This window comes from Cariama cristata, unplaced genomic scaffold (genome assembly GCF_000690535.1).
Source record: "Cariama cristata isolate BGI_N322 unplaced genomic scaffold, ASM69053v1 scaffold2758, whole genome shotgun sequence".
Classification (NCBI taxonomy): domain Eukaryota; kingdom Metazoa; phylum Chordata; class Aves; order Cariamiformes; family Cariamidae; genus Cariama; species Cariama cristata.
Genome location: NW_009629309.1, coordinates 6,351 through 17,559, shown reverse-complemented (window position 1 = coordinate 17,559; position 11,209 = coordinate 6,351). Strand labels below are relative to the sequence as shown.

The window sequence follows — 11,209 nt, the reverse complement described above, 5'->3', positions numbered from 1 at the left end:
GATGGAGGAGAGAGGAGACCACAGCTCTGCTTTTTCCCTGGGGCAACATAAGACCTGAGTCCTGGGTTGGGCGCTTGGCTTGCTCTGGTCTCCTGACCTGGAAAAAGAGTTGTGTTACAGCAGCGTCAGCAGCTCCTGGGTCTCCACCGATTTACAGCTGGGGTGCAGATCCCTAGTTGGGTCCTCCGAGTCCCATGTTGGGGACATTGGTGCTACTCATGGCAGCATGACTATTGCCCTGAGCTGCTTTCCCTTTTCCCAGGGTGGCCTTTCCTCCTGCCCCCCACAGACACTGAGTCCTCAGCCAGCTTAGAAGTCTGGGCATGTGTTTGGGCCCTTGCAAAAACCTAATCTTATGCAAAAGGTGCTCGTGAAAAACCCAGCCTTGTAACCGGTTACCTCTCTCTGTCTAGCAGCCCGGCTGGGAAATCTTTGGTTTCTGGCTGACATCTGTTGTCATGTCCCCTGAAATTTTTCTTATATCAGCTGAGTGCTAGAGGGGCAGGCGATATTTTTTTTTATGAGCTGCCTCTTACCGTACGTGCAGGGAGGGGGAATGTCCCTAGAGTAAACGCGAAGTGTATAAAAAAGGGGAAGCCGCGCTCAATGGATCACTCGCTCTCTTGTCTCGCTGAGCGCGTAAATAAGATGATGGTCACTTGTCTGCTCCTCTCTGGCATCTGGACCCTTGCGTCAGGTAACTCCCTTGTCTGTCTGTCTGTATCGTTATTGTAACGGCGTTAGGGACCTGGGTGGCCCTGCCAGCCCGCTGCTGGGTGCTGCAGCCCCCACCTTGCATCCCCCCTCGGGGCAAGCCCAGCGGTGACAGAGTCCTTGTGGCACCGCACCGCTGGCATGGGGCTTTGGACATGTCACCACTGCTCACGATGACAGCATCCTCTCCTTATTTTACCACCAGTGCGTTTATGAGCTGCAGATAGATGTACGCATTTATTGCAATTTCCAAATCATAAACCAGGCAAACGTCCAAACGCTCCCAATGACCTGTATGACTGAAGTCTGATTTCATCTCTTTTTGTGGCTGGGATGTGGGTCAGAGTATGGTATTGATTTGCTTTAGCCAGGACAGAATTATTTGTAGTGATGGACATGGTGCTTGTAGGTATCTGCTCGGACCACTAAAAGCGTGGGTGTGTTACATTGGGTTTTGTAATTAAAAATCACTTAGAAAAGCCTGAACTGGTTTCAAACTAGCTTCCATGGTCGCAGTTTGTATTCTGCCTGTGGCACTACTGAGCTCTGAAAAGCAAACTGACTGGCACAGGTTCACAGCTGGCTTCTTGCTCCCTGCTGGAGAACTGCCCGGCCACGGCCATGGTGGGGGCAGGACCCGAGAGATTTGTCGGGCAGGTTGGCCAAGTGTACCTCTGGACAGTGCAGACAGCCTCCCTCCTCTTTAAAACCTGCCAAAATATTTCCTTTTCTTGTAAATTGAATTATAAGTTTTCAGTGCTGTAACTGCCCCTGCTGGTATTTCCCTTCCCATGCTGAAATGCACAAATAAGCTTTAAAAACTGTTATCCTAACGGGTCTGTGGTCCTGAGCTCTCAAACCTGGGAGCATCTATTTTGCTTGTCTCTCCCCTTAATACTTTTTCCACGTGTCTGTGAATTGGAAGAGGAGACTGATTTTCTTCTTTTTTTTTTTTTTTTGGTCTTCTTTTTCTTTTCCCTGGAGATCTTTAATACCGTGGCATTTATGCTGTGAAAGTTTTCCATCCGTGGGCCTTCAGCAGGGGCTCAACTGCTTCCCAACTTCATGGCCTCAAGCCTGAGATAGGAGGACAGATGCAGTTTGTCTCTGGTCCTCCCTACCTTGCTTTTTCCTTCTGCTTTTCTGTTCTCTTGTCAGTCTCTGACAAGTGCGGATGCACCATGTATAGTGATGTACGTAATAATTTTTAGCAGCTTTACTGATTCGCTTCGCTGTGCACCGCAGGAGGGCTCGGAGGGGGTTAATGCACTGATGGCTGTGTGTTTGTTAGCACAACTGAACGTTTAAGGAACCTCTCCACGGTGCCGGTGGGATAACGATCTTAGCAGACAGAAATCCATCGCTCCGGACACCGGAGCTGCCTTTCTGGGTAGTATTCTCTGCAGCACAGGTATCAGGCTGGCGAGATGCTTTGTGTGAGAGGTGTCGGGTCCAGCGAAACTCTCAGGGCAGTTCTTTCAAGAACTGCAATGCAATGAAATGTATTTTTCATTTTTTTCCCTGGATGGAGGGGCGGAGAGACCCTCTGGAGCTGCTTTGCTCAGGAGCGAGGGCGAGGGGCTGGGGGGGTGTCTGCTGGGGGTGGGTTGCAGAAGGGTGGTGAGAAATGCTGAGTGCGGCACCTGCTTCTTCCCCAGGTTATGTGCAAGTGATGCACAGAAAGGTTCAGTCAGTCCAGGCAGGAGAAAACATTACTTTTTCTTGCCAGTCGGTTACGAAAGAAGATGTGCTACAGGTGACCTGGCAGAAGGAGACAGATGGAGCTGAAGACAACATAGCGACTTACAGTACGATGAACGGCCAAAAAATAGCAAAGGGCTATGTCGGCCACGTGAGATTTGCCCACAGTGATTTACAAATCTCAGCCATCTCCCTTCATGAAGTCACTTTCCAAGATGAAGGATGCTACAAGTGCATCTTCAACACATTCCCCTCGGGGGCTGTCACCGGCAGGATGTGTCTGAAGGTTTACGGTAAGGCATTGTCATTGCATATGGGCTGTCAACTGAGGACCAAGTAATTTTCCCTATGAAAAACCTTCCCTGCCCACTGGTCATTGCTAAATTGGTGCGGGAAAGGCAGCTCAGCTTCCTCTTTGACTCTCCCTCCCTCTCTGGTTTTACCTCTGATGGGAAACCGGCGTTCAAGAGTTCTTTAATTTTCTTCCCCTTTAAGTCAAAACCAGCAAGATCCCAAAGCTGACGTGTAACCCCTGACTTCCTCCAAGTTTCCCTGCCTGTGTGCTTCGCTGACAGCTGGGCTGCTGCAACCACGAACCCCGCGCTCCTCTGCTGCTTTTCACTGCTGCTCTCACCTCCTAAGCCTGGAAATCAGGAAATCAGGCTTGGGTTTGTTTTTTTTTTCTTACTCTGCCTTCGATCTTAAAAAAAAAGTCAAATTATTCAAAAGGCAGAGAGGCATATGCGTGACCAGAGTATCTGGAAGCTTATTTTGAAGCTGTAGTAAAAATGCCAGTAGTTAAGCTGAGCTCAGGAAAGGGATGGAGAAAAAAAAAAAGACTGAAATACAGTGCAGCTCATGGGCTTTGCCACATGAACATCTTGTGAGAGTCAACATCAATTAGCTTCAAGAAGAAAGTTAAAACGAATCATGAGTCATGGTGGTAATATTTGACCCCTCCATACAAAATCATCAACTAGCAAGTACAAGCTGAAGTACAGACAAATAGATGAACGCAAAAGGAACAAGAGTGAAAAGCTGTTTATCTTTTGAGGAAGGGTCTTGGTTTTTTGCCAGTAAGAAAGCTGAGACATTAAACGCGCCCGGAGGAAACTCTGTTAGCTTCTGACTTTCTCATTGGTGACCCTGCTGTGGGGATATTGGCCAAAAATCATGTCCCACGTGGAAAATAGCAGTGTTTGGGACCTGCCGCTGGTGGTATGACCCCTGTAGAGTACTTTGTTTATCCCTAGTGCCTTCTGCTGACAAAGGCATAACCATGTGCCAGGAGTCCTCTGTGTGGAAAAAAGATGCCCCTGGCTCATAGGGGAAAGATGACTTAAGCAATAAGGACAAGTGGAGGGGGGGGATATGAGGGAAAACCAAATCTGGAACAAAAGTTCTTTTTCCTCCCTCTTGGGAAGGCTCCTAGTGCAGAAAAGAGAAATTAGGAGAAATTCGCTCAGTATTTCAGATATGAAAAGGAAGGTGTTCCTAAGGACACCCAGCCCTGCATCATTTAGAGGGTAAACACTGACTATACATTACAGGAAAATGTGGAAGTGCCTTGTAGAGGGATCTCATTCTTGTTTATCATCTGAATTTAAACACGGAGTTAGATTTGGTTTCTTTGTTTGTTTGTTTTATCCAAGTGGGGGAAATATTTCGCAAAATGACCAGCTTTGTGTCTATGATTCATCCTTTAGCAGAGCACTACTCAAAAAAGAAAAAAAAAATATGTTTTTCCGCTGCTACACACGCTCCCATGAGCATCTCTTCCTGTGTCTCGGATGAAAACTCATCAACTGAGAAGGGTTTCATTTCTCTTGTGGGCAGCCGTGAGCCCGCTGCTCCAGCTGCTCTAGGGGCTGGCTCATGGTGGCCTCCCTTGAAACGTGCTCCATCGAACCTGTCCTGGAGGGTCACCATGAATAAATGCAGCGTTCGACACTGTGACAGAAGACTTCAGTTCACATATGATGTATGTCATCGAAGCTAATGTACGTGACGTTACTTGAAAGCCACAGTCTTACTCCCTTATTCCCCATCTCATAATGATGGGAACAATTCATCTGAACAAGCCCGGAGGACTCCCTGGGATGGTGTGTGAAGCCAGCACGAATCTCCCAAGGCTCAGGGATTCAGGGCAAGGTGAGAAAGTCAGAGTCACCAGCTGAAAATGAAACGTTGCCATGTCTTTGCCCTCAAGAGGGGACTGCCAGGGAGTTTACAAGCGGTAATTGCCCGATTGCAACAGCCCTCACAAGGCCCTTCCAGGATGGGCACCGTCGCTGCATGACGCGGGGAAGTGAAAGTGCGTAAGAACTGGATACAACACGGTGAAAAAAAAGCACCAGGTATGACTGGAGAAATCTCAGACCTGCCTGGCTGAAAACAGCAAACCCAAGAAGAAGCAGAAGTTTCCTACCCTGTAGCAAAACTCATTTTGGAACAGAATGGTTTTAAGTGTGCCTGGTGGGTCTCTTTTGAACAGCCTGCTCCCCTTCCCCCTCTGATTTGCTTTGGAAATGTTTTCCTGACCTTCATCACCAAAGAGGATGAGAATGAAACCCAGGAAGGGGATCGAGTGAGTAGATACAGAGACGGAGAGGGATGTGCCACACGAGAATGGGCAAGACTTGCTGGGTCACAAAATTCCCTGGGCATTTGCTGGGCCATCTTCGGAGACCTTCTGCCTTCATTCGCCTGGAAATCTCAAGCACAGCGGAGAAATGCCATCGCTATTTCTTAGACAGGGAAACTGAGGCACAGTGTTGCTGGTGAACACCCACACAGTTGGAAAAGGCTTTCTGTCATCACAAGGCATACTGTAATTCCTAAAAAATTTTATCAGTCTCTCCGAGACCACTGTCAAGCCTTTAAACATGAAAAGGACATCATGACCTGGCAGTCCCCCTTTAATTACAGAAGGCCATTACAGATAATCAAAGCCGACGTACTTCACTAGAAAGTCCCTTTTTCAAATACTCAGGAACACTGCCATGCCATAGCTTGAATTTGAGGATGTTTGCATTACTGCTCTGCAAGAGCGGCTAAAGCAGGTACTTGCGCACAACATTTCTTGCTGCTGCTTTTTTGCTGGAAACAGATATTTTGCTGAAAGGCAAAAGAAGAAGCAGTTAATTTAAGTGTACGCATCAAACCTCGACAGCAGGCACACGCTAACAAGCTGTGGAGCAGGACTTTACTGCAAAAGCAGGAGCTTATAGGTTTTGATTATGCATCCATTACAGCCACTTGCATACAGGGCAGCTCAGCCCTACAGGATGTTTTTCACATGATAATCATTCCTTGGGGGAAAATGTGAGAAGAGAGAGGACTGCTTAGTCAGAAGAACAGCAGATGTGGAGTTCATGTGTTTCTGTCCAGATACTGAGCAATATTTCTCATCCCCTTCAGAAACATCTGTGACAGCTCGCTTTTAGTGCTTTTTGAATGCTGCAATCTAGTACTTGAAGTTAATGCCATGGGTGGATATGTTATTTTTATGCATCCCGTGAGTGAAAGAAGAAGTTCAGAGATCATTTATTAATCAAAACATAAACTGTTTGTGACACTTGTCTTTTCATACATGGGAGATTTTGAGAAGTTCCAGCCGAAATCCCCCTACACACTTGTTGCTCACAGAGCAACAACAGTGGGTTACATCAGCTCTGTAGGGTTTGAGTTTCTGTCTAGGGATGATGCAAAAAATGAGAAATACCCACTTTTTTTTTTTTCCTAGGTAGGCACAACCATGGTAAATAAATGAGATCTAGCCATTAAAAAAAAGAAAAAAGAAGGGCAAAACTGATGGTATACAATGTCTTGCCTCCACCCTCTGGCACTTATGGCTTGGAAGATCCAGACAACCTTGTGAGGTGCATCTGGAATTGTACCAGGAGATTATAATCACCATTATGCATGGGGCACAAGCCTTTTCCCCTTTTCACAGAATCATTCCGCGTCTGCTATACCTAATTCATGTGCAAAACTTCGTTTACCTCCCAAAGGAAAAAAGATTTTTTTTATTATTTAAAAGTAGGATCACAAAATAATAGTGATATGTTTGCTACTGTTGGGACAAGAAATAATTTCAGCATAAATATTGCACTGACCGTTGTTATTTTTGCTATGTAAATAGTAATATACACATGGACTACTGCTAAATATAGTAATAGATACTTTTTTAATCAGAGGGTATTCATATTAACTTAGACTTGAATGAAACTAGAATTGCTACTGCACTTAAATGGTTAAAAAAAAGTCAGATTCTCAGAAACGGGGACCTAGAAGTAGAGAGTGGTTCGGACCCCTCTGCCACCAGCACCTACACGGAAGTCGAAGGCAGGCTGGTGAGCTGCCATACAGAAACCTCTGGACTGCACTCCCAAACGGAGCTCCGTGCCTTTATAGAGCTTGGCCTGAGCTACTTAGGCTGGCTTTGCGCAGGGGCTTGGACTAGATCACAGAATCGGTTTGCTTGGAAGAGACCTCTGGGATCACCAAGTCCAACCTTTGCCCTAACACCCCTGTGTTCAACAGACCATGGCACCAATGTTCCTTCAGTTCGTCATTCTTGCTGACTAAGACTAAATGTGATAGCATCTGTAAATCTTCTAGGGTGAGAAGGAATTCAGAAGAAATGATCTTTAACAAAGGTTTTGAGCAATACCGTGACGTTCCCAAAACCCGTCACCAGAGGGAAGAAAGTTGTACAACCACAAAACCTCCACAGGTGAAATCCTGTGGTGTAACTGCATACAAATGCACTATTACTATCTTGCATCAATAGATGCATTTAGTCCTTTGGTCCACAAGCCTACACATCTCAAACAGAGTAAAGCGAACCCTGCAGGTACATTTAAGGGAAAAGAACAAGAATTTTGACTCCTTGAAGCTGTTCAGCCCTTCCCGAGGGAGGAGGACATGTGGTTTCATCGTTTTACTACCTGTTGCTTTTTACTTGTCCATAATCACCCCTTCTCAGTTGGGATGCCACAGTGCTGCAGTTAATAAGAGAATTGAAACACAGAGGCTTTTACTCGCTTGTCCTTTGTTTTTGCCAAACTCTTCATTTCCAGACTGCTGCCTGATCACCTTCGTGTTTATTTGTCACTGCCGGGGCTTTGGCGAGGGAGAGGCAAGACTAACTATCCAGGTTGTCCTCCGAGATAATGGTAAATACAGATGCTCTTTGTTCAAATGCGAGCAGAAAGTAATGGATTTTGTCGCTTTGTGTTTTACAGCCATCTCGGACCCCAAAGTAGAGGCTAAACTTATACCCAGTCCAAGCAAAACTGAGGACTCTGAGAAAGTGGTGGAGATGAGCTGCTCAGCAACAGGGAAACCAGCTCCAAAAATCACCTGGCGCCTTCCCAGCATCCTGCAGAAGAAACCGAGGGAGTACCACGTCAAACTCGGCAACCAGACCGTGACTGTCATCAGCAATTTCACCCACGCCCACTCCAAGATCCTCCAGGAGTACCCCATTGCCTGCGTGATCCAACATCCCTCTCTAAATGTGACCCTGGTCCTGCCTGTGGACAGCCTGGCCCGGGGTCAGTGTGTAACCCTGCTCCTGCCCTGGGGTGGGGAGGAGACCGCGAAACATCTCCTGGGGTGGATCTGGAAACTCCTCGGAGGGTTGGGGGTGGACGGGGAAGGCACCTGGAAGAGCAGCCGGGGCTGGGCTTGGGAGGGATGGAGGAGTAGGGGAGCATCCAGACAGCTTGGGTGATGGCACACAATGTCGTAGGGCTCATTGAGTCCCCTATACGCCATGATGTGCCCCAGCCTCCCTGCCCCTGCAAAGGACTTGCAGGGTTTCCTTGTCACGTAGCCGGACCCACCAACAAGACGTGCTGGATCTGGGTAGCTCTGAGGGGCAGGGTGCTGCACGCCCGATTGTGGCCTCAGACTCCAAGCACGGGTCTGCTGGTGGTGCTACTTGTGTGGGTGCTGCCATATGCTCCCGGTGCCCCTATCCACCGCGGAGACTGGCCAAGGGATGTCTGAAATGGGTTTGAGGTTTTTTTATTTCCTTCATGCACAAACTGAGTACCTGTTGCTTTCCCCACAGGTCCAGACAGCAGCGTGGCACCAGCCGTTGCCATTGCAGTGGGGGTGCTCGTCCCCTTGCCTTCCCTTCTCCTTCTCGCCTGCCTCCTCCGCCACTGCCTCAAGTACCTACGTGACCCGGAGAGAAACCCAGCCCGGCCATGCTGGGTAGGTCTGCCTTTCCCTGGGGTGCTGCGGGGCTCATCCCCACCGGTCACAGGGCTCGACACCAGGACCTGGCTCTGCCCAGCCACCCCAGGGCTGGTTGGATGCTGCCCAGCCCAGGCTGCACTCGGGCTGGAGAGGGACAAAGGGATTAGCCCCCAGCCAGACGGCTGGGTAGCAGCATGCCGGGAAGGGGAAACCTGAGCATGCGTAGCCAGGCTGATAGGCACCCGACAGCGACGACAGCTAGAAACCATTCACTTTCTCAATGCCAAGGCATGCTGAGAGGGAAGCGTCACTCTGTTCCTACATTTATGCACAAAATAGCTGTGCAAGCAGTGGCCGTACCCTTGCACCATTCTTCTGCATCTCCTAAGATAACCTCCCTCCGGCATGGCCAGTGTAGCTTGTGGAGGAAGCAGCTTCAAGGATGCGTGTCAAACAAAATGGGGTCTTAGATTTTTTTAAAGCCCAGGGCGTCGCACTGCGGCAGGGGCTGAGGCACTGCCCGTCGTCCACTGAGGCTGTCCTGATGAAGAGGGTGAAGGATGCGAGCTCGAGGCGGGGGTAAACTGAGTGAGGTGGCATCGCTTCAGAAAATCCCAGCCCAGTTTTGCACTCGAGACACCTCAGCCTCCTCGCAGGATATGCCTAGAGCGTGCACCTTGACTTTTGATGAGTGTTTTGGAAAAAAAGAAGCAGTGGGAGGAAATGCGATACATGTCTTCTACGGGCACCATGCCTCTAGGTCCAAGTTGGAGCCTGCTGGGGGGATTGAGAGGGGAAAACATTAGTCTCTCCTCACACAGAGAGATGCAAGGACCCGTTTGCTAACACAAATAGCTTGGATCTTTACCTCCGCACTTAGAACATCCCTATATTTCGAAGAAGGAAAAAAAAACAACTCAACCACTTCTCTTCTGTTAGGTCCTTCCTGCCTGTACCAAGGCCGAGAAGTGCGGGCTGTACGGAGCTGTGGGCAGGCGAGCTCCCATGGTGCCCCCCACCTGAGCGGCTGCCTGCCCTACGCCTGGGAGAGAGAAACTTCTTACAACAGTACCTCGGGCTTCCAAGCAAACCTGCTGTGACTCACTCCAAGAGAAATACAAAAAAAGGACAATTTATAATAGAGATTTATTTATTTTGTTACACTATAATATTCCGTTTTGTAGAAAAAAGCTGTAAAATATTTATTCGGGACTCAGGCTGGCTGCATTGATCTGTGTAATGAAACTCATGTTTTGTATTTTCTGGGGTTTTGAACATTGTGTTTATTCCTTTCTGATATTTTAACATTGCAAGCTCAAAACTGGGGGTGGGGGGACACAGGATTGTCCAAAACAGGGCAGCATTTTGTAGTGTTGCTGATGGGCCAAAGGAGACCCTTGCCAGGAGCAAGGGCCTCGAGAGATCGGGGCAAGACTGCAGCCGGCCTGAGCTTGTAACCCAGGTTGCAGGAACGATAGGTTTCAAGCCAGGAGTCATCAGGCAGGAGGAAGTTGCCAACTCCAACTTCCACTAGCCTTTCCTAGAAAGTCATCCAAAAGCCAAGAGCACATAGATGTTTCCTTCTCCTTTCTTCTTCTATGGCTTCCACAGCTCTCTTCTTAATTTGGGCAAGACTGCAGCCGGCCTGAGCTTGTAACCCAGGTTGCAGGAACGATAGGTTTCAAGCCAGGAGTCATCAGGCAGGAGGAAGTTGCCAACTCCAACTTCCACTAGCCTTTCCTAGAAAGTCATCCAAAAGCCAAGAGCACATAGATGTTTCCTTCTCCTTTCTTCTTCTATGGCTTCCACAGCTCTCTTCTTAATTTCCCTAATCTGTCACAGCTGCCTTGTGTTTCCAGGCATCCCACCCACCTGTAGGAGGAAGTAAGGAAATAAAAGGGCAGTTGGAGGGGCTGTAGGTGGTCTGGTGGGTTTTGTGTGTGTCTTGGTATGGTGGCAGGTGAGTGCTGTGGGAAGGAGGAGGCTTGGTATGGTGGCAGGTGAGTGCTGTGGGAGGGAGGAAATTGGTAGGAGTGAGGGGGTGGATGCTCTCTGTGGGCAGATATACACCAGTGCAGGGTAAGAAGTGTTACCTGTTGCTCAAATTCATTGCTTATAACCTGTAGGCCAGATCTGAGAGGTTCTCCTGTCGTTCCCTGAGTCCCATCTTATGCCAATGAAATATTTCCTTATAGACCCAAGGAAGGAGAAATGAGCCCACTTGGCTGGTGTGGTCTTCTGGGCAGCATGACAGGCTGTTTCCTCTCTTCCTGGCTTCCCGGAGCAAGTGCAAGTCATCTGATTCCTCCTTACCCATCTATTTCAAATGTGCATCCCAGATGAATCAGACTGAGTTGTAGCCAAAAAGCCAAGTAATCTAAAATGAAAGCGAGTGGGTGAGTTGAAAATGAATAAACTCTGTTTGTGTCATAAAATGCTTTTTTTAGGCTCTGTAATGATTAGTAATAGCACAGCTGGTAGAGTGTGGAGAAAGGGGAACTAGTTGCAACTGCCAAAATCAGGAATTTTTCTCCTGAAAAAAAATTTTGTCCAATGTTTCCTGCCATTGCATCTTAATTTC

At 48.1% G+C, this 11,209-nt stretch overlaps 1 protein-coding gene across 1 annotated transcript; it reads left to right on the top strand.

Moving 5' to 3' along the window:
* The first annotated feature begins 648 nt into the window (after positions 1 to 648).
* On the top strand, positions 649 to 9,651 carry CD200 (CD200 molecule). The gene is made up of 5 exons (XM_009705099.1): positions 649 to 697; positions 2,373 to 2,708; positions 7,665 to 7,976; positions 8,498 to 8,643; positions 9,568 to 9,651. The coding sequence occupies exons 1-5, from the start codon at positions 649 to 651 to the stop codon at positions 9,649 to 9,651; spliced, it is 927 nt and encodes a 308-aa protein (XP_009703401.1).
* Positions 9,652 to 11,209: the final 1,558 nt, after the last annotated feature.

Excerpts from the sequence above, each read along its gene's own strand:
- CD200 (XM_009705099.1), top strand. The coding sequence starts at position 649 with ATGATGGTCACTTGTCTGCTCCTCTCTGGCATCTGGACCCTTGCGTCA. Across the intron at positions 698-2,372 it reads CATCTGGACCCTTGCGTCAG|GTTATGTGCAAGTGATGCAC; the intron begins GTAACTCCCTTG and ends CTTCTTCCCCAG. Across the intron at positions 7,977-8,497 it reads TGTGGACAGCCTGGCCCGGG|GTCCAGACAGCAGCGTGGCA; the intron begins GTCAGTGTGTAA and ends CTTTCCCCACAG.